Genomic DNA, 23,269 nt, shown 5'->3' on the forward strand with positions numbered 1-23,269 from the left:
ATGTAAAGAAAAAGCATAAATTTATCAGTGTTTGAACCATTCTTCACCTATCAGATTAGCAGACTTTTTTTTTTAAAGAGGTAATACTGTTCAGTGATGATCAGTAAGCAAATGGGATTTGCTTAAATGGGATTCCTATACTTAGGGCAGTGGGCATTTTAATGTACAAAAAATTTACTGGTGTTAAAGTAGTCTGTGAGGAATCTTCCCTGGTGGTCCAGTAGTGAAGAAATCTGCCTTCCAAAATGCAGGAGACATGGGCTGCACCCTCTGTGGGGAACTAAGATCCCACATGCTGCAGGGCAACTAAGCCCGCATGCCCCAACTAGAGAAGTCCATGCACTGCAACTAGAGAACCTGTGTGCCACACCAAAGACCCAGCACAGCCAGAAATAAAAAACGGTCTGTGAGGACAGAAACAGATTTCTACTTTTACTTCTGTATTTTTAATTTTTTAAACATTTATAGCGATATATCATGTTTTTCTTTTCTTGACAAAATCTAATACTTTAACACCATTCAATTTCTGCACAATAAAATGCCTACGGTTGTATACATGGTAACAGTATTGATAAAAAGATAAAACACCCTTTTTTTTGGGCAACATGAATATATGACACGAAATATAAGTCTGCTGTCTTGTGATAAGTCGATGGCACTAGTTATAAATATTATAACTAAATTTTGATTCAGGATATTAATAGTAGTATTATAATAGTTGATCTGATCCATGGGTTTATAAAATATATCACAGTATAATTTAAACTTTTTTGATACAGATCCTTAATTTTTTTTAAATATTTTGCCACCCTGATCCAGTACACATGTGCATATATAACTGAGTTAAATTATAATAATACTTATAAAATAGAAATTTCCTGTTTTATCCTATTTCATTTTTTAAAATTGTAGATCATGACCTACCAAACTGATTTCTGGATTGAGAACTGAGACAACCTATACCCACAGAGCTTAATTATCAGGTCTGAGAACACCTGTGTCAAAATAATCATTTCAGAAAACTCTTGCTCAAAAAGGTAAGGCTAAAAAAAAAAAAAAAGGTAAGGCTATAAACTAGTAAATAACTTCACTGTTTTCCACAGAAATTTCTGCAACTAATTTATCCTGACAGTTTGCTCATCTGGGCAATCTATTCTCCCATTAGGATAGCAGATTACTAACCAGGGCAAACAGCTTGCTTACTTGTTTACTTATCAAAACTCAAATTTTGATAAGTAAATTTCAATTACTGTCTGCTACCGTAGACGAAACTCAGTTTAAAACCCTCTCCGCACTGTGTCCACTAATCCTAAAATACTATGCCATGAATTTTTGTCTAATACAGATCAGTTTCCCATCTTTATAGATGTGCCTTAAAACCCTCGAGTCCAGATCCCAAAGCCCTATACATATTCTCTCCTGACTGACCCCTTCTAAGATAAAACACTAAGACTCTCTCAGGGTGATGGTCTCTTATTGTGGTGGGTATAATACCACTGATTAACAGGTTTTCTGACCGTGTTTTAGGGAATCAACAAGATCCACTAAGCTGTGATCCATAACTTGAAAAAGAATGTGCCAATTTATCTAAAACATTGACTGGATTGTGAAGTGAAGTGAAGTCACTCAGTCGTGTCTGACTCTTTGCAACCCCATGGACTGTAGCCTACCAGGCTCCTCCATCCATGGGATTTTCCAGGCAAGAGTACTGGAGAGAATGAGCTTTATTCTTTTACAGTGATACAAGATATAATATGGGGGGAAAAAAGCATTATCAAAGGCACAGAAGGCTCTGCCATGTCTAGTCTCACACCTACACTTGCCTAAAATAGGACATTCCTGCACAGGCTATAACCATGGCCCTGAATGTCTATACTCAAAATTTTATGAGGGGTTCCCAGAACTGAGCCTGTACACAAGTCCAGACATGTCTAAATCTATAGCCACCTAGGCCTGGAAACACCATTCACATATTCATTATCCTGGATTCATCCATGCCTACCTGGGCTTGCCCACATCTAGGCAGGGCCACTTGACAAAGTATTATGAAAGAACAAAACCACAAAAACACAACAGAGAGGATAAACTTTTCATTACTGTCTGCTACCCCGGAATGAATTTACCAAAGCCAACTTAGGTTTCAAACATAAATGATAAGGGGATAGATGAATAGATTTAGTGTATTTGGGGATTAATCCCACCCCCCACCAAAAAAAAACATTACATATAAAAGCAACACCAAACCAAACCGTAAAATCTCCAAGCCAACTCTACTTGATGAAAATACCCAGGGATAGTTCTGACACAGAAGAGGCAGAAAAGTTGGGGCCAGAAAACCTGGCTTCGTTTTCCAGCTTGTTCCTTTCCTGGTTTGGTGAGTTTAGACAAGTCACTTCACTTCTCTGGACCTCACATTCTTCATGTGTAAGTTAGGTATTTACTTAGCAGATACTTGTAAATGATAAAATACTATCTAAATTAACAGGTGAAATGCTCATTTTTCATCATGTCTTATTTTGTAACACTGTGGTTTTTGCTTATTTTTAGTCAACTGCTTACCTTCAACTGAGATTTGTCTGACGAAGAATGCCCTAAAGAATGAAACAAAAAGCCATTACTCACTACAAATACTTTGTTCCATAAAAACCTAGTTTCATTAAAAGCAAAGTTGCAAGTTCTATCCAGAAGCCACTATATTACTGAATTCTCAATTAATTACATCTCTACTAGAGGCTGAACTGTTCTTATTAATTTTATGATTGCTCCCATTAGTGACATTTCTGTAGCATTCATGTAACAAGAAAAACTACATCTTTTCATTGTTTATTTTTATTTATTTTAGCCATGTCATGTGTCTTGTGAGATCTTAGTTCCCCAACCAGGGATCAAACCTAGGCCCCAGCAGTGAAAGTGTGGAGCCCTAACCACTGGACCATGAGGGACACCCAGCTCATTACTATAATAGCACACTATTTAATCTAGTTGGAGTGGGTTATTCAAAAACAAGTGCTCCACAATTCTCCACAAACTGTAAGACTTACAAATCCCCAAAACCTTATTTCAAATAGTATTTGCCAAAGCAAATCTTCCACAAACATTTGGCTAACTTAGGCACATGACAACAGTATTTATTGGCTCTATCAATTTGGACAAGTTCAACCCGCACAGATCTTTTTGCCCTTTACTTTTTGTATTTTTGCTAAATACGCTAAAGCACATAGGTTGGGGTATTACCTGCATCTACCGAATGCATTTTCAGAACAGAAAAGAAAATATATAAACATTCACTTAGACCAAAAAAAAAAAAGTAGTATACTATAATTTGAAGCAACTCTTGAAAACTCTCCTTAAACAACTGAGGTAGAATCTTACCCTTGCTACACTGAGGAATGTCTATTGTAATTTTAGGATCATTCTTCATATTGAGCGAAACACTTTTTCTTGGTGTTTTCGCTAGTTCGGAAGCTGTAAATAGACAAAAGAAATACATAAAATATATATTTTTTAATGATAACAGATTAAGAGGGAAAGTATCTTTATTTCACTTACATAAATTAAAAAAAAAAAAAAGAAAACGAACTTGCTGCTACTATTATCAGAAAGATAAATAAGCCTAGCCATGTTAAGAGTAGAACTGCTCTCACCTTTACTCACCGTTTTCCAAGCATCTTCGAGTCTTCCTTCAAGGTCTTGCAAAAAAAAAAAAAAAAACAACCAAAACACAGAAACAAACAAAGAGCTAACTTTGACCTTGCTGGTTTCTCTAATCATCATATTCTCTCCCTCTCCTCTCCACTGACAGGCTTACAGTTCTTCCATTTCTCTACCATATATACTTGAGGAACATCTTTGCAGGGGCATAGGAAAGAATAGTCAGAAAGAGGGATCAGAAGTTAAAACTGTATATGTTTAAAATTATACTAATTTTAAAGCTCTTAAATCTCCCCAAAAGCATGGTTTACTTTATTACTTATGTCTAAAACTCTATAACACATATTAAGAATCTATAAAATATGATATAGCATTAAACAGGGCATTTCTTCAACTGAGCATCAGATGAAATACCTGGCTTCTGAACAGCAGGGGCCATTTAAAATAAAAAATACAAATATTAAAGATGCTCATGTTCTCTCACTGTAATAGGCACATGGGAATTGAAGGAACAGATTTACATTTCCCCGATAACACACACTGGAACATTGTTCACTGAGGAAAAAAGTATACACTATTTAAATTATCTTTTTTTTTTTTTAAAGACAAAATATAGTTGGATTTGTTAGGTTAAAACCATTTTACTGACTCAAACTCTTTTTAACCTAATTTACACAACTTTATCCTCCAATCTTGGAACTGACCCAAGATATTTATGCAGTCCCCACGAATGCACTGGCTACTTTTTTCTTAACCTCCTAGGTCCTCTGTATCATTCATTACAGTTTACAAAATGTTTCTTTGAAATTATTCTTCCATCTGGGTTCCATGGTATTATCCTGCTCCCTGGCTACTGTTGGTAGCTATTCCATCTCTTCTTCACTGTCCTCATCCTCCCAAGCAATCTACCTAAGGCTCAGGCCTTGCCGTCTCTTTACACCAGAAAAGTAGGCCAAGTTTGCATTAAAGGCTGCTGATCCACAATATAGGAAAAAAAACCTTCATGTCAACAAAAAGCCACAAAAGTACAAAGTAATTTAGATATTTTTGGTTTTAAAACATAGAATTTCTCTGCTTTTAAATAACTTTAAATTAAAAAAGGAAAAAGGAAGAAAAAGGAAGAATTAAAGATGAAAAGGAACAAGAGAGTCACCCATGTATGGATATTAACTTGCATAACAAAAAACTGGGGGATATATTTATTTAGTTTTCATTTTTCTTATTCATTTGTACTGTATATTTACACAACGAGTGGTCTGCAACATAGTCAAAATTTTAAAGTAAAACTTCTCTTTGGGACTTACCTGGTGGCGCAGTGGATAAGAATCCACCTGCCAATGCAGGGGACATATGTTCAATCCCTGGTCTGAGAAGGTTCCACATGTCCCAAAGCAACTAAAGCCCATGCACCACAACCACTGAGCCCACACACTAGAGCCCTTGAGCCCCAACTACTAAGCCTGCACACTCGAGAGCTTGTTGTGCTCTACAAGAGAAGACGCCGCAAGGAGAAGCCTGTGCACTGCAACTAGAGAAAGCCCGAGCACAGCAATGAAGACCCAGTGCAGCCAAAAATCAGTTAATTAAAAAAATAAAATATTAAAAAAATTCCTCTCTGCCTAAAAATAACTTCTCATCAGATTTTATATGACCAAACTAATTTCACTTTCACAAATGTTCTCTGTAGCTCACAAAGCCTTCTAAACTAACTCCTACTCAATTTCTAGCCCAACTATATCTTGGTTAGTGCGATTATACTTAATCATCTTTTATACTCAGAGTAATATCGATTTTCTAACTGATCACTTATTTAAAAATATGAAGGCATTTTATTTTATCGATATGTTTGGATGTAAACCCAATTAGCAAAAATAGTTAATGAGTCAAAGAGCATCATAACTAAACACAGATTTTTGGAAAGTATGGTCAGTCATATTATCCAAAAAACTACCTTTTCATGACTGCATATTTCTTTCAGATGTGGTGAGAGAAATGCCTATCATAACAATACTTAAGTTCCTCACAGTGCATACAGATAGAAGATGTGTATCACTGCAGCTTTGTGGATGCTGAGTACACACTCAGGGAACTTCTACGTGATGATTCCACTGAGGTTCCATTATTCTTTTCACTATTAGTTCTCCTCTTTCTCCAATGCCCCACTGGCCTTAGGGTTTCATTTTGGCTTTGGTGTCTATCTGCTGCTGCTGCTGCTAAGTCGCTTCAGTCGTGTCCGACTCTGTGCGACCCCATAGACGGCAGCCCACCAGGCTCCCCCGTCCCTGGGATTCTCCAGGCAAGAACACTGGAGTGGGGTGCCATTTCCTTCTCCAATGCATGAAAGTGAAAAGTGAAAGTGAAGTCACTCAGTCATGTCCAACTCTTCGTGACTCCATGGACTGCAGCCTACCAGGCTCCTCCGTCCATGGGATTTTCCAGGCAAGAGTACTGGAGTGGGGTGCCATTGCCTTCTTTGTTGGTGTCTATCTGATCTTTCCTCTAATAATTATTTCAGGATTTTCCTCTGGTTTCTCAGAGATTCAAAACAGAATTCAGTCATTTTTACAGATCAAAAAAATTTTAATTTTTTATTGAAGTACAGTTGATTTAAAATGGTGTGTTAGTTTCAGGTACACAGCAAAGTGATTCTGATTTTTTTTTCAGATTCTTTTCACATACAGGTTATTACAAAATATTGAATATAGTTTCCTGTGCTATAAGTCCTTGTTGTTTATGTATTTTCTATGTATTAGTGTGTATCTGTTAATTCCAGACTCCTAATTTATCCTTCCCCCAACTTTTCCTTTTGGTAAACATAAGTAGTTATCTATTTCTGTGAGTCTATTTCAGTTTTGTAAATAAGTTCATTTGGTCTTTTTATTTTTGACCACCTAGGGTCTCCTAGAACCTTAACTGTGTATTTAACTTACATCATGAATACTGCAGAAATAATTTTACATACTTATGGTCATACTAAGTTTCCCTTCACTGCACCTGGCTTGCTGGCAAGGATGCCCCTGAGGATACTCAGTATTTCCTCTACTATAGGTTAGTACCTATTTTCTTTTCATTTTTTTGGCCTAAAGTTACAGCATGTGGGATCTTAGTTCCCCAACTAGGGATGGGAATCTGTGCCCCCTGCATGGGGAGTGCAGAGTCCTAACCACTGGACCACCAGGGAAACAATAAGTTTATTTGTATAAATTTTTTTAAAATTTCTTGATGTAGATAATAAACTCTAAGAAAAACATCAATTAGTGTAAATTATTATATGTGCCATGTTACATTCAAAATTAATGATCCATGTAGTATCTTTCAGAAAACTGAATTTTGCAAATGTTTAAATTTTATTATGTTCAGAAACACAGATCTTACCAATATAATTACTTTTTATATGTCCCTCATCAGTTTTAACACTCAACATGGGTGATATTTTTTTTAACCTTGAATGTTTCAATGATCATTGGTTACAATGACTATATAAAAATATGCCACCTAAGACATATATATATGCCAGTCCAGGTTCGATGCATGATGCTGGATGCTTGGGGCTGATGCACCGGGACGGCCCAGAGGGATGGTATGGGGAGGAAGGAGGGAGGAGGGTTCGGGATGGGGAACACATGTATACCTGTGGCGGATTCATTTTGATATTTGGCAAAACTAATACAATTATGTAAAGTTCAAAAATAAAATAAAATTAGAAAAAAAAATAAATAAATAAAAAAAATAAATAAAAAAAGACATATATATATAGGTGTTCTACAATTATAGATTATAAGTCTTTTTATATTAATACAGACAACTACATTTTGCCAGGCAGTTAATTATTAGCCCTTTGCTCTTAACTTTTTGGTATTCTCAAGCTTTCATATACTTATGGGACACCTTAATTTTAAAGTGCTTTCACATGTTATTTCCTTGCCTCAAAACTGTCAAAACTGATGATCCCTCATGCCACAGGATCTAACTATAGTTCTCTGAAACTCAGTAATTCATGTGTAATTAGTATAAGTGGTAACCTGGGTAAGAAAAATATTAGAACAGCTCATTCTTAACAATTTTATATAAATAATTTTCTCTAGTACAAACAACATTTTTCTTCTACATATAGTGCAAAACTCTTATTTTCAATAAATTCAGAATATTTCTGTGCAACTTAAGTCACTCACTTAACAAAAGAAGTAAATGTTAAGAACCTGTGCTAGATGTTGTGGGAAGTAATCTAAGACAGGGTTTCTATAGGCTTAGAACCTAGCTAAGAACAGAAGACATGTGAGTATGAAAAAACTAATGACTTTAAGTATGCTTGAATATGTAATATAAAATGACATTCCTCATCATTCTTTTAGTGAAAGCAATGGGGTGATAACTGTGGGAAATGTGGTTAAACACACTTTCTTAGAAAAGATGAATAAATCAGAAAAGCAACATACCTAATTTAGCCATCTTTTCAGGGTGTTTTCTATTCTGAAAAGGATAAACTTTATTCCCACCATCTGTAGCAGAGCCATTTTTCAAGGATTCTGAAAGAAAAAAATGCAACATAAAAAAAGAATGCAAGAAAAATGGGTGAGGTTAATTAACAGAAAAAAATGGTAAAATTTTACCTAAAAACTTAGGATATGTACCCCTCACTGTCTTGCATAAAGGTTCAACAATATGTGTTTATAAATAAAATGTTTAAAATACACAATAGACCATGATACTGTTTAAATTTTAAAACACAGAAAACATGTTATTCACAGATACACAAAAATACATTCAAAAACAGTCATATTATAGAAGTTCTCTTTCTCTCAACAAAGACCTTGACTTAATTTCATTCTTTAATTTTCCCTTTAAAAATAACAACTGCTAAAAGTGTCAACTGTCTAGTTAGGGACACTTTTATGACAGTCTACCCTGCCTGCTAAGCCTACTGAGGGGTAGTGGTCATTTTTTGCATCATGTCATTTAACACTGGGAAAAAATCCAAAAGCAGTATCACTCAAGAAGTGACAAAAAGGTCAGGAGTAGTCACAATGACCACTTATAAGTCAAGTATGAGACAGTAGAAGACATGTACATTAGGGAGGCAGGCGGCATAGACAGAACAGAACTGACGCACAGAGATGACATGAGGGAGGCCAGAAGATCCAAGGTAGCAAAAACCCTGCTCCTAGATCCAATGTCCCTAGTGCCCAACAGTACTGATTTTGTTCCTTGATCTTAATTTTTTTTAAAGTCAACTTAAGTAGGTCCATGCTCCTTGCACTGTAATCTGTGCTCTTTGAGTCTTAAGTAAATTATAATTCAAGCCTAACATTTTTAAGTAAATTATAACTTACTTAAATTTTAAGTAAACATTTTTAAGTAAATTATAATTTAAGCCTAACATTTTTAAGCATAATCTGGCAGGAATCTGGCTTAGGTATAAAAAAACATAACATTAGCATGCCTAGTTGGAACACATTACTTCTTGGAATAATCGTTCTATCTATTTCTGTAAAGATGATCAAGGTAATAATAAAGTGACTTGTTTTATGAAATTATTTCAAATTAGTTAAAAGTACAAATACCTTTTAAAAAATATATTTAGAGTGCTAGGTCAATAGATTCTATCTTTCTTAAAGTAAGAACAAGACTAGTTGTTTATTAAAAAGTCTATAGTAGAAACTCAGTGTTTCAATCTTTCCAGCTGCAGAGAAAGAATCTGAAGGAATGTTTTTCTGATGAGAATATAGCACGCCAGATAAAAAGTGTTTTGGAGGTGGACAATGGTGATGATAGCACAATATTATGAATATATTTAATATAATTGTACACTTAAATTGGTAAAGATGGTAAATATTGTTATTAACGTGTATTTTATAATTTAAAAAATTGAAAATTTGTAGCAAAATGCTACCTAACCAACAGGACTACTTTTACATAACCTGCAAAGCAATTTCAGCTACCTGCAGAAATTTCAGGGTACATTCCCAACTCCACCACCCCTACCCTGCAAATACCTTGAACATCTTGTCCTAAAACTTCAACATAGTTATGATCTTTTAAAACTTCTTGGTCATCTTCCTCCAACTCATTTTCTGGCTTCTTTATTATTTTTTGTGTGTTGACCAAAAGCTGGGCTCGCTCCTTTTTTATTTTAGGTCCTATATAAACATTCAAAGAATTAGAACATGACAGGTATAAATTCTTTTAAATGTAAACATTACAGCTAAATAAATAAACTACACTATTTCATTGTCATTATTTAAAAGCTGAAAAAAAATTCGGTGTTTTCTCTTTGATTCAAGAGAAATCACAGTTTGTGTAAGTTGGTATAAGTTAAAAAAAAAAAACCTCGAAATTATATATTTTGGGGGCTCAAAATAACTATACATTTTCATTACAGTGGATGGTTATCTTATCACTTAACACCACTGCTGAACATTTCATATGAGGTGAGGTTTTATTATTTTTGTTTAATTTTTTTTTAATGTTTGTTTTAATTTTTTAAATTTGTGTTTTCTGGATCTTAGTTCCCCAACCAGGGACTGAACCTGGGCCCCCTGCATTGCATGGTAGAATCTCAACCACTGGACCATCAGGGGAGTCCCCTATTTTTAATACATTTTTAATAGAATAAACTAAAAATTAAGGTAGTATTTATTTGCAGTCTTACTAAATCAAATACTTTGTGCTATATTTTCAAAATAGATGATTAGATTTTGAAAAGTGAAATACATAATCATTAAATAAACATCCCTTCCATTGTATAATTATTTAGTACCTCCTTCTCTATCAAGAATGTGATTAAGAACATCATCATCTCCCACAAATTGAACTTTCAGCATCTTGTCTGCCTTTAATTCCAGCGTGCTCGTCATTGCTAACCTAAACAGAAGCAATAAAGTACTCAAAAGTGATGAAAAATTCATATCAACAGACAAACATTCACATAATGAATCCATATATTTTCATAATATTTTTAAAGTCTGTAAGTATGAAGGACACATTCATTATTGTATCAATATTATGTTTTTGATAATAAGTAACTCAATTCTTTATCTGAAAAATGGAAGAGATGACAAAGTGCCTGAGATTAGGAAAAAGCCAAGCCCAATCAAGGCAACTGAAATATGATGACAGGAAAACAATTCTGTGGGTAAAAAAACTCTAACCAATTTATAGGATAACAACAGAAGGGGGAAGATTAATACATGAGCTTAGAAAAAGAGCAGCCAAATAAGGAATGATACTTTGGTGGATTTTAATATCTGTTCACTAGAAAGATACAGTCTATTGGGGGAAGCCTGTGTACATCACTGTGTCCAAACCTGGATCAAATAATCCTCAAGGACCTCCCTTTACTATTAAATTGCATGTTCCCCAAACAACTTTATAATTATGAATATGGCTTTCTAGGTATCTCAGTAACTAAACAGTAAACATGAATCCTTCCAATACTTTATAGTCAGTTCTTCACTGAATAAATTTCAGAGTTTGGCAGGCAAAAGTTTGATCAACTCTTACTTCGTTGACAAAATTTAGTTTCAGAACTTAAAATGCTACTTATTGCCTGAAACAAATTAATAACTCCACCTAGCTGCAGTTAATCAGCAGTTTACTCAAAAAAAGACTTTTTTCTCTCTTGTCTCTGATAAATCCTATTTATATGCTTTTCCCTGACAAGAGGATCACACTGCTGTGTCCCCCATGAGTCAGTTCTTTGCATGCAGATAACTGCCATCTATGGGGTTGCACAGAGATGGACATGACTGAAGTGACTTAGCAGCAGCAGCAACTCACTATTTAGCAACTTACTAAATATTGCCAAGTTTTCTTTTGTAACTAGCACACTTAAATGATTTTGTCTCAGTTTTCATTTACCTTTAAAGGTACTACATATTCTTCAGCTGGAAAATTCAAGTACAGTCACCTGTTTTGGGAAAAAGACCTCAGTCAGGCCAGCAAACAGGAAAATGAGAGCAACCAAAGAAGTTCATGAGTTTTTACAAACAAGATGAATACAGGCAGATCTTACAAAGCCAAAGTTACTATGACGGCATAGTAAAGGGCAAAATGACCATTACCATTTTGGCCAGGAAGCCTCGGAGACTGAGGAGATCTAAATTGCAGGAGCAGGTGGTGAAGAGAGGCCAAAATTTTGAGTAATTACTATGTGCTAGACAAAATTTTGAATATTCTATATGTATTCCCATTTCATCCTCCTAACAATTCTATTAGGATCATACTTCGTGTACAAAGATAATAAGGTTGGAGACAGATGGGCCCCCAGGCTGGACAGCTGGTATTTGTCAAATGGAGTAAAACTGAAGTTTTGTCCTAAGCCAAACAAGAACAATACCTGATCTCTTTCTCCATCGAAATGGAGCAAATAAACCAGCAGTGGGGAATTTGTTACAACAGAAATGGAAAATGTGATTTTTTTAATGCTAACAAGAGAAACGAAGTAAACGGCTATAAAAACCCCCAAGAATAGGTCCGTGGGAGTTAAGCAATCCTGGTTTTACTTCAGCTGTTTCTAATCTATAGTGCCCATAACAAGCCTTGTCCTTCACAAAGTAATTCCTTAGTTACTCTCTATGTGAATTATATCTTGCACCTGGCCTCCCCGCCTCCTGCCAACATCCTTGTAACACTCCCTTGTAGCATTCTTCATTTCAGAAAGGTCATAAGCTGATAACCTTGGAGGACCAGATCCAGTGTTGAGGCCATTTGAAACTTTGCAGAAGAATGCAAGACTGCCTTAATCCTTATCACATACCCCTGACCATGAGCCCTGAAGACCTCTCCTTATTCCCCAGAGAAGGGGGTACAGTTGTTGAGATGTTTCCTCTTTGCCTGGCAAAGAAATAAAGCTATACTCTTTCATTCAAAATTCTGTCTCCGTATTTCTATTTGACATTGGTGTACAGAAAGCTAGTATTTTGGCAACAATAATATTTCACCTATAATTTATATGACCATAGTAATGGTAGAGACCTAGTAAACATGGAAGAGATCAAGAGACAGAAAGAATACACAGAAGAACTGTACAAAAAACATCTTAATGACCTAGATAACTACGATGATGTGATCAGCCACCCAGAGCCAGACATTCTGGAATGTGAAGTCAAGTCGGCCTTAAGAATTACTGCTGTCAATAAAGCTAATGGATGCGATGGAATTCCAGTAGAGCTATTCAAAATCCTAAAGAATGATGCTATCAAAGTGTTGTACTCAGTATGTCAGGAAATCTGTAAGACCCAGCAGTGGCCACAGGTCTGGAAAAGGTCAATCCTCATCCCAGTTCCCAAGAAGGGTAGTACTAAAGAATGTTCAAATCATCGGACAATTGCACTCATCTCCCAAGCTAGTAAAAAAAAAACAAGTGCTCAGTCGTGTACGACTCTGCAGCTCCATGGACTGTAGCCCACCAGGCTCCTCTGTCCATGGGATTTTTCCAGGCAAGAATACTAGAGTGGGTTGCCATTTCCTTCTCTAGGGGATCTTCTTGACTGAGGGATCAAACCCTGGTCTCTTGCATCTGCTGCATTAGCAGGTGGATACTTTACCACTAGTACCACCTGGGAAGCCCCCAAGCTAGTAAGGTCATGCTTAAAATGTTGCATGCTAGGCTTCAGCATTACATGAACCAAGAACTTCCAGATGTCCAAGCTGGGTTTAAAAAAGGCAGAGGAACCAGAGATCAAACTGCCAACGGATCACAGAGAAAGCAACAGAATTCCAGAAAAACATCTACCTCTGTTTTATTGACTATGCTAAAGCATTTGACTATGCGGATCACAACAAACTGTGGAAAGCTCTTGAAGAGACGGGAATCCCAGACCATCTTACTTGTCTCCTGAGAAACCTGTAGCGGGTCAAGAAGCAACAGTTAGAACAGTATGGAACAACTGATTGGGTCAGGATTGAGAAAGGAATATGACAGGGCTGTCTGCTGTCACCCTGTTTATTTAACCTATATCCTGAGCACATGTTGGGCTGGATGAGTTACAAGCTGGAATTAAGACAGGCAGGAGAAACATCAACAACTTCAGATATGTGGATGATACCACTCTAACAGCAGCAAGCAGAGAGGAACTAAAGAGCCTCTTGATGAGAGTGAAGGAGAATGAAAGAGCTGCCTTAAAACTAAATATTGAAAAAACTAAGACATAGCATCCAATCCCATTACTTCATGGCAAACAGAAGGGGAAAAGATGGAAGTAGTGACAGATTTCCTCTTCCTAGGTACTAAAATTACTGCAGATGGTGACTGCACCCATGAAATCAGAAGACAATTGCTTCTTGGCAGGAAAGCTATGACAAACCTAGACATTATGTTGAAAAGCAGAGACATTACTCTGCTGACAAAGGTCTGCAGAGTCAAGGCTATGGTCTTCCCAGTAGTCACCTATGGCTGTGAGAGCTGGACTGTAAAGAAGGCAGAGTGCCAAAGAATTGATGCCTTTGAACTGTTGGTGCTGGAGAAGACTTCTGAGAGTTCCTCAGATGGCAAGGAGATCAAACCAGTCAATCTTAAATACTCAATGGAAGGACTGATACCGAAGCTCCAGTATTTTGGTCACCTGATGTGAACAGCTGACTCACTGGAAAAGTCCCTGATGCTGGGAAAGATTGAGGGCAGAAGGAGAAACGGGCATCAGAGGATGAGATGGCTGGATGGCCTCACTGATGCAATGGACATAAACTTGGGCAAACTTCAGATGGTGAGGGACAGGGAGGCCTGGTGAGCTGCAGTCCATGGGGGTCACAAAGAGTTGGATACGACTGGGCAACTGAACAACATCAATACAGAGTTTGGCAACAATAATATTTCACCTATAATTTATATGGCCATTGCCAGTAGAACATATTCTTTTGTTCTTTGCCAGCTTTCTAGTCATAATACTGCTTCTTAGTATGGGGAATTGGATGTATTAGAGAAAAAGTTTAATGCATCTATGTGACATTTATATAAAATTAAGAAATATTTTCTTTTATCTGTACAAAATAGCTTTCTGAGGGACTGTTTGTCAGGCATTGTATAAGGCACTTTTATGCACACCAGATCAGTAAATCCTCAGACTCCCTGAGGTAGTTAAAATATATATAACTCCCCCAATTTACAGGTGAGTTAACTGAGGTTAAATATTAAATTACTCACTAAAATTCACACAGTTAGAAAGTGTATTAGGGCCGAAACCTATGTTTGACTAATTCCAAAGACCCAGATCATTTTATTAAATGACACACTTCTCCTGCCATTAAATACAAACCTGTTATCCTAAATGCTTGTCTTGACCTCTGGAAACTATTCACAACATGTGTAGTCATTTTTCCACACAGTGGTTCAAATATCCAAGGACTGCTACAGTTCCTCTAGGTTTCCAATTCACTAGGTTAAACATCGGAGAAGGCACTGGCGACCCACTCTGGTACTCTTGCCTGGAAACTCCCATGGACGGACGAGCCTGGTAGGCTGCAGTCCATGGGGTCGCTAGGAGTCGAACACGACTGAGTGACTTCACTTTCAGTTTTCACTTTCATGCATTGGAGAAGGAAATGACAACCCACTCCAGTGTTCCTGCCTGGAGAATCCCAGGGACAGGGGAGCCTGGTGGGCTGCCGTCTATGGGGTTGCACAGAGTGGAACACACCTGACGTGATTTAGCAGGTTAAACATCAGTAGTTCTATCAAGCATGCTTTTAAGAGCAGCATTCTGTTGTTTAGTTGCTAAGGCATGTCCAACTCTTTAAGACCCCATGAACTGCAGCAAGCCAGGCTTCCCTGTCCTTCACTATCTCCCTGAGTTTGCTCAAACTCATATCCATTGAGTCAGTGATGCCACTCAACCACCTATTCCTCTGTTGCCCCTCCTCCTCTTGCTCTCAGTCTTTCCCAGCACCAGAGTCTTTTCCAATGAGTTGGCTATGTTGTACAGAGGATTTGAAGCAATGACAATAAACAATGCAATAAAACAAATGATAAACTATAAATACTAATAGGGAATCTGGATCAGGGAAAATAAAAGAAAAAGAAAGCGAGAAATTAAAACCATACAAAGAATTTTTAGCTCTGAGTTTCCTCGCAATCAAAAGGATTAAAGGTCAGTTACATAAATCTTATTAGCAAAAGTTTAGTAGTTCCTTCAGCGGGGGGGAAAAAAGATTTTCAACAAAAATTTAAAAACAAATATTGTACATAACTGAACAGTCTAGTAAAGGCTATGGTTTTTCCAGTGGTCATGTATGGATGTGAGAGTTGGACTGTGAAGAAAGCTGAGCGCTGAAGAATTGATGCTTTTGAACTGTGCTGTTGGAGAAGACTCTTGAGAGCCACTTGGACAGCAAGGAGATCCAACCAGTCCATTCTGAAGGAGCCCTGGGATTTCTTTGGAAGGAATGATGCTAAAGCTGAAACTCCAGTACTTTGGCCACCTCATGCGAAGAGTTGACTCATTGGAAAAGACTGATGCTGGGAGGGATTGGGGGCAGGAGGAGAAGGGGATGACAGAGGATGAGATGGATGGATGGCATCACCAACTTGATGGACGTGAGTCTGAGTGAACTCTGGGAGTTGGTGATGGACAGGAAGGCCTGGCGTGCTGTGATTCATGGGGTCGCAAAGAGTCAGACGTGACTGATCAACTGAACTGAACTGAACTGATCCCACGCAGTTTCCCTATGGTATTTAATGTAAGAATTGTCTGGGCAGAGGCAGCCTAACTCAGTCTTGTCTGTAGCCAAATGCATTTATACGAAATTCCCTTTTCTAGATTTTAAGGCATCTTATTATATAGGACAGAATCACAAAATTGAAATTTCTACAGAAACCTTGAAATAAACCTTTCCTTCCTTCTTCTCCACAATTTCTGAATACAAAAAACCCCAGTACAACCGAATAACATGAAATTATCTGGTGACCATTTACTCTTCAAGACCCTGTCCTGATGTTTACTTTAAGTGGATTTTTTTCAAAGGAGTTAACACCAAAAGAGCATTAACAGCTTACACTCTCCATTGAGAGTAAAGCATTTGCTAAATTTTTTTAAAAACATAATCCTTTAAAAAATAGTGGTTTAGTGTTATTCACCAATTTTAGTATCAGATAAACCTGGCTTCTGATCTTAAATCCACACAACTGTGTAACTTAGGACAAAGTTGATGATTAAATGGGATCATGTGCTTGGCCTATGAAAATGCTAGCCAAGTTCCTTATTACAGGTATTTTTACCTTAAGTTTCAACTTAAATGTGCTGATCTCTTGTACAACTCCATATCCAAAATAACATCTGATTAAAGTTCATATTTTATGGCAGGACGATTTAAACATAATTTAAATATAAAATTTTTCTTTACCTACTTGGGCCTCCTCCCTCCACTTTAATGTGTTGTGCATCTGCATTAACCAGACTTCTTTAGAAGATAACCTTCCTTCTTAGTCTTGTAAGGGGCCACAATGACCCATGACCCACTTATATGCTTCCTACATGTAGATTTGGATAGTGTAAATTGTCAATAATATGTCATTTAATTGAAGGTACAGCCCACAGTCTCAAAAACATATAACTAAAAAAAAAAAAAAAAACACCCCACATAACTGTACTTGGACCTCTAACAGAACAGTTCTTACTGATTGATTTTCGTCAGCACATTAAAGAGAAACAGTGCTCAATAAGAGCTGAATGATGTCCATGTAATGTGCAGGGCCATCACACAAAGGTGTGGGCCCATGCTATTTTTCTTCAGATTGCAATTTAGCTAGAGGAAGGTGTAGTGGATTTCAGATGTAAAGCGAAAAGTAATGCATCAGCATCCTTTTAACTTAAAAAGCTCTACCAAAGGAGCCTGGTTTTGCAACTGCTTTACAACCCCTGGCCCAGGGTGACTGTGTTCAGTTAGGATTCATTTGGTGCTTCCAGGGTGGGATGACATCAAAGCGTTCCCGCTCCAGTGGTACTTTTGGAACAAGATTCCTTCCTCTTCAGCCCTCACTGTACCTGCTCCTGTCCCAGGACACCTTACAACTTTCTTTACGGAATTTTACAGTTCTCTCTGCAAGCAGAAGGCTCCTCATGCCGGGAAACAGATATTCTGGTAACAGACATCCTCTGAACACTAGACCCATCACTGCTGGAAGAGGAACGGTCTTTAAAGAGGGAGCCTTTCACCCCAACAAGTATATACTGATTTCGCTCTGGGCCTAGGCAGTCTGGGGAGCGCAGAGAGGGAGGCGCAGCCACCTCGCCCAGGGTGCTCAGGCGAAGGCTGGGGACTGGGTGCACCTGGACTCACCTCAGAAGCCCTGAGCAAAGCAGGAGAGGGAGGCAGGCTGTCCTGCCGCCCCACTACGCACCGCCAGGTCTCCACCAGGAGCGGCTGCAGCCGCCTCGTGCCAGCCGGACGTTACCCGGCTGAATGGTCGCCGCTGGGAAGAACGCTTCAGCCCTAGCAAGAATGCCAAATTCTTGTAGGCAGTGCAGGAGCAGAACCGCAGGGTCGCAGGTTCGACCTGGAGAGCTCCGGGAGCCAGAAGGGGGGGATGGGAAACTTCCCTGCGGCACACCAAATCTCCCGCCCTGCTCAGGAGGCGGAGCCCCATGTAGCCAATAGCACGTAGAGTCGGCTGAGAGCGACCGTTCTGCTCACCAGTCAACGCGGGTCTGATGGCCTCGCCCACAAGAACACTGAGGAAAACGAATCCCCAAGCTCTGAGTTCTGGGGTTTGCTTTTGCTCTTTCCGTTTCCGGGGAAGGGAGTAGGAAGCACTGCTTAGATTTGAGGAAATTGAGTGAGCTCTGTACAAACGCAGTCTTCAAAGTGTCATTGGTTTCTCTGGATACTTTCTTTTGAGGGAAAAGATAATGGAATGAATTTGGGTTTATTTATTTTTAAACTTAACCTCATTTGGCGTGAAAGTTAGGACCCCGTGCATCTCAGGGATTTGGGGTAGGGAGGAGGGGAGCAGTGCTCTCTGGTATGAAGAGAATTAGGGTTGGGGCACTGCTGATAGGACGAAGAGAGGAGGAAAATGGAAGGAATGGACGCAGAGAGAACTAATGAGGAAAAAGGTAATGAAGAAGAAAAGGCGTGAACCTGCTGGAATAACAGTATTACCCTCTAACTACGATTTCATTTTGATTCATTCATTCATTCAAAACAAAACCTGCATACCAGATAATAACGTTACACTATGCTAGCGGAGCCTGCTCTCTGTGCTCACAGTAGCCCTTATAGAAGATACTGAATATATGGGGGGAAATGCTGCGATTTTGGAAAGCCCAGTGTTTATCAAACCACTGGCAGAATTATCTAATTAAAGGAGAGGATTCAGAAAAAAATTTCGTTGGAGGAAGAAATATTTAAACGGAAACCTGCGGACTGAATAGATTTAAGCCAGACAAAAGGACGGGTAAAGTTTTCCAGGTGGAAGGCCCAAATCAACATAGTGGGTATATAAAGGGTCAAGAGGCAAGCCCCGAAGTTCAATCTGCTTTTCTGAGGGCTTTGGCCCTTAGGGCACTAGTCACATTTGTATTGAAAGATCATTCTGGATCAAGGTAGTACAGAATGGAGCCGAGGGAAGGAAGAGACAGAGTTACATCATTTTGGAAACTGTTTAGGAAATCTGATTGGGAAAGAGAAATAGTCATAGCCTGGATACCTACCTTAGTATTCCATTTTGGTTAGCAGAATTTAAGAAAACAAAAGAGAAATTAATTTTCTCTACATTGGAATCAAAAACAGAATTTGGGGGTTGAGTTGGGAGAAGAAGGAACATAGTCAACAGTTAACACTGAAGTGCTTGAAGAGTTCTTAAAAATGTGAAGATCTGATAATACTCCTCAACTAATAAGTTATGTTTCTATGATGGAAACTTTCTCCCTCTCAAATCTTCACTGCTGCTGCTGCTAAGTCGCTTCAGTCGTGTCCGACTCTGTGCAACCCCATAGATGGCAGCCCACCAGGCTTCCCTATCCCTGGGATTCTCCAGGCAGGAACACTGGAGTGGGTTGCCATTTCCTTCTCCAATGCACGAAAGTGAAAAGTGAAAATGAAGTCGCTCAGTCGTGTCCGACCCTTAGCGACCCCATGGACTGCAGCCTACCAGGCTCCTCCGTCCATGGGATTTTCTAGGCAAAAGTACTGGAGTGCGGTGCCATTGCCTTCTCTGCAAATCTTCACTAGTCTTCTGCAGACTTAGTGTGAGTGGTGGGTTTTAATTGTTTTTATGGTATATGTGTGGGAAATGGGACTTCTCAGGTGGCATGGTTGGTAAAGAATCAGCTTGCAAATGCAGGAGATGCAAGAGACTTGGATTCAATCCTTGGGTCAGCAAAATCTGGAGTAGGAAACAGCATCCCACGCCAGTATTCTTGCTTGGGAAAATCTCATGGACAGAAGAGCCTGGTTGGCTACAGTCCACACATCACAGAGTCGGACATGACTGAGCACACTCAAACGCATATGTGGGAAAGAGAAGGAGCTGAGTTTCCCTTCTAGATTGGTACTGGGATAGATAAAAACAAAGGGTCATACCATTCAGAATGGAGATCTAGAAGTCAGGAGTGGCAGAAGTTGAAGATAGAGATGATTATAAAATGGCAATTTCCTCATGTACTCCACACACAGTTTGGGTAGAACATTAGACCTTTCCAAGAGGAAGATAAGACCAAGCCAATTTTGAATACATCTTAAGTGGGTAGAGATGCCAGCAGCTAATTGGGTTATAGTTTGAAATTTATGGCCAGGTTTTAAAAGTCTCTGAATTTAAAAATCTTTTTTTTTAGTTGTTTCCTAATATCCTTTTTCTGTTCCAGAATTCCATGCAGAATACATTACATTTAGTGATTTTGTTGTTTTAGGCTCCTCCTGGCTGTGACAGAATCTTAGACTTTTCTTGGTTTTACTGACCTTGACAGTTTTGAGGAATACATTGTAGTCATGTATTTTGTAGAATATCCATCTACTGGGATTAATCAGATGTTTTCTCTTATGAGGAGATTGGGTTTATGGGTTTGGGGGAGGAAGATCCTAGAGATAAAGTACAATTTTCATCACATCCTATCAAGGATACATACACTATGCACCATTGTTAACTGTAATCAACTGGCTGAGGCAGTATTTGTCAGACTCCTCTACTGGAAAGGTACTCTGTTTCCCATCCCATGCTGTCCTCATTGGAGGAAGTCCCTGAGGAATGAGGAGTTACGGTCCATCTCCTTGAGATAAATTATTTGAAATTCTTCTGCAAGAGAGATCTGTCTATTCTCCATTTATTTATTTATTTATGCAATCAGTTCTTATATCAGTAAGAATACATGCGTGTTCTTAAAATTCTTAAAATTCTAAAAATCTTTAGAATTTGACTGAAGAATCTGCCTGCAATGCAGGAGACCCAAGTTCGACCCCTGGGTTGAGAAGATCCGCTGGAGAAGGAAATGGTAACCCACTCCAGTAATCTTCTCTGGAGAATTCCATGGACAGAGCAGCTTGGAGGGCTATAATCCTTTGGGTCGCAAAAAGTTGGATACGACTGAGCGACTAACACTTTCACTTTTCAGAATTTGATTAAAGATGGTGAATTGAATACTGTCTTGAAATGCCACTAAAAAAAACAGAGTCAAAGGAAAATTTTAAATATAAACATACAAACAGGAAAAGAAGTTAAATAATTTAATAAAAGTTTGGAAGATGTATAGTGATCAGGCAAAGCAGAGTAAGCTGAAATGCGGGCCAGGAAAGGATGATGACAGTGTCTATTCCTGTCATAGAACTCCAGTTAGTCTCAGCGATTAGTCTGTCAGTTCAGTTCAATTCAGTCATGTCCGACTCTGCGACCCCATGAATCACAGCATGCCAGGCCTCCCTGTCCATCACCAACTCCTGGAGTTCACTCAGATTCATGTCCATCGAGTCAGTGATGCCATCCAGCCATCTCATCGTTTGTCGTCCCCTTCTCCTCCTGCCCCCAATCCCTCCCAGCATCAGAGTCTTTTCCAATGAGTCAACTCTTCGCATGAGGTGGCCAAAGTACTGGAGTTTCAGCTTTAGCATCATTCCCTCCAAAGAAATCCCAGGGCTGATCTCCTTCAGAATGGACTGGTTATAGGAACCTTTAAAGTCAGAAGAGCAGACTGGAACTGAGAGCCGGAGGGCTGGTGAAAGTCTGAAACAAGGACCAATTAGATCCTAGATCTCTTGTCATACTGAGCATAACAGCAGGAGTTTACAAGGTGAACCAAAGGATCTGGACTCAACAGAGTAGAAATGAGAAGGCATACTGAATTTGGAAGGTGTATCTGGACAGATTATGTGGGACACTAGGAATCTCCTTGTTTGGCTCCCAGAACACTGTCAACTGTCTTTATTTAAACATTTCTTTTTCAGAAGACTAATCAGAAGAGGAGACCCCAATTGAAAAAGCCAGTTCATCTACTGATCCACCTTGAAACCCACCAGCTGATAATCCCTGCCCCTGCAGGCAGAGTTTCCAGTCAATTCTGGCTTCACCAACTTTTGAATAAAGCCTCAACTCTGAAAGAAACAAAACAAATAGACCAGGAGCAAAAAGACTATTTGGGAATCAGAAGATTTATTCCAAACTGTAATTAAGAATACCTCAGAGACAAAGATTTTATATCTGTAAAAGAAGGAATATAAAAAGGAATGTCAGTCATCAAATTTAGATTCTAGAGAAAAAATAAAGTTTTAATTAATATTTAGACAGCAGATTGCAGCATCAAGATGTCAGCTGCACATTTTTCTTCACCAATGATCTCATTTGTCAGCACAGCAAATCAGAATGTCTTTATAAATTCCTTCCTCAGTAAGATAGTGAATTTTAAAATGTGAAATTACTTTTTCAAGTTTTAATTATTTTCATATTCAAAGGTTTTTACCCAAACTATATTTTAAAAGATCAAAATATGATATAAAATGACCTAGATGCTATGCATTAAACACACACTTGATAAGGGTACAATAGGTCTAGAATGTCAATAGCAGATGCCTCAGCAAATAATTTCTACCCAGAGATTTTTAAAAATATCAATAATGCTCAGGAAACAAAAGTGATTGTCTATCTTAGAATCCAGAGAATACAGTAACCAGAAGCTATTTTATCTCTAGTATTCTCTTGAACCTGGGATAATGAGGTCTTCATAAACCACACACAAATTAGCAGGGAAAGATTTGGCAGAGTAAGCTCTCCAAAATGTGTACATAGTAATTCACGTTCTGAGAAACTAAAGAATATAACCTTCAATTCAGAAAGAATTTCACAGTGTAAAATCATTATTTATAGCACTTGATAATGTCTATAGATTTCTTAAAATACTGTGATTAATCTCTTTGAATGGAACTGTTTTTTAGCTATAGGTATTTCAGAACATTAAGTCTGTACTGATTAATATAACCTAGCCATAAAAAGTTTTCATTCTTAATGTGTATTAAACATTGTTCCCTAAGATAAAGTGCCAAAACTAATTGGCCCTTCATGTTTTAGAAGTCATTATCACCCCTTTCTGATGTAACATTTGGAACAAAACTAGGGCTATTACCACAGATTACATCCAACCTATTTGAATTATGACCTAGGGCCACATTTAGATCTTTAGAGGCCCTAAACATGAAAGACTTT

At 38.2% G+C, this 23,269-nt stretch overlaps 1 protein-coding gene across 5 annotated transcripts in view; it reads right to left on the reverse strand.

The window, feature by feature from the left end:
* ORC2 (origin recognition complex subunit 2) overlaps positions 1-18,206 on the reverse strand; it is a 37,890-nt gene extending 19,684 nt beyond the window's left edge. For 2 of the 5 annotated variants that reach the window (XR_011561273.1, XM_070770028.1), the window contains exons 1-7: positions 17,923-18,206; positions 11,509-11,557; positions 10,409-10,512; positions 9,645-9,788; positions 8,088-8,177; positions 3,373-3,465; positions 2,560-2,591 (exon numbers count right to left, since the gene is read on the reverse strand). Coding sequence is in view for 4 of the 5 variants with exons in the window: in XM_070770028.1 (XP_070626129.1) it covers positions 2,560-2,591; positions 3,373-3,465; positions 8,088-8,177; positions 9,645-9,788; positions 10,409-10,505 (456 nt within the window). In the remaining variant the exon portion in view is untranslated. The remainder of the gene's footprint in view (positions 1-2,559; positions 2,592-3,372; positions 3,466-8,087; positions 8,178-9,644; positions 9,789-10,408; positions 10,513-11,508; positions 11,558-17,922) is intronic. The other 3 variants (XM_019974719.2, XM_019974726.2, XM_070770040.1) reach the window with 3 other exon arrangements.
* Positions 18,207-23,269: the final 5,063 nt, after the last annotated feature.

This window comes from Bos indicus, chromosome 2 (assembly GCF_029378745.1).
Source record: "Bos indicus isolate NIAB-ARS_2022 breed Sahiwal x Tharparkar chromosome 2, NIAB-ARS_B.indTharparkar_mat_pri_1.0, whole genome shotgun sequence".
In the NCBI taxonomy this organism is placed as follows: Eukaryota; Metazoa; Chordata; class Mammalia; order Artiodactyla; family Bovidae; genus Bos; species Bos indicus.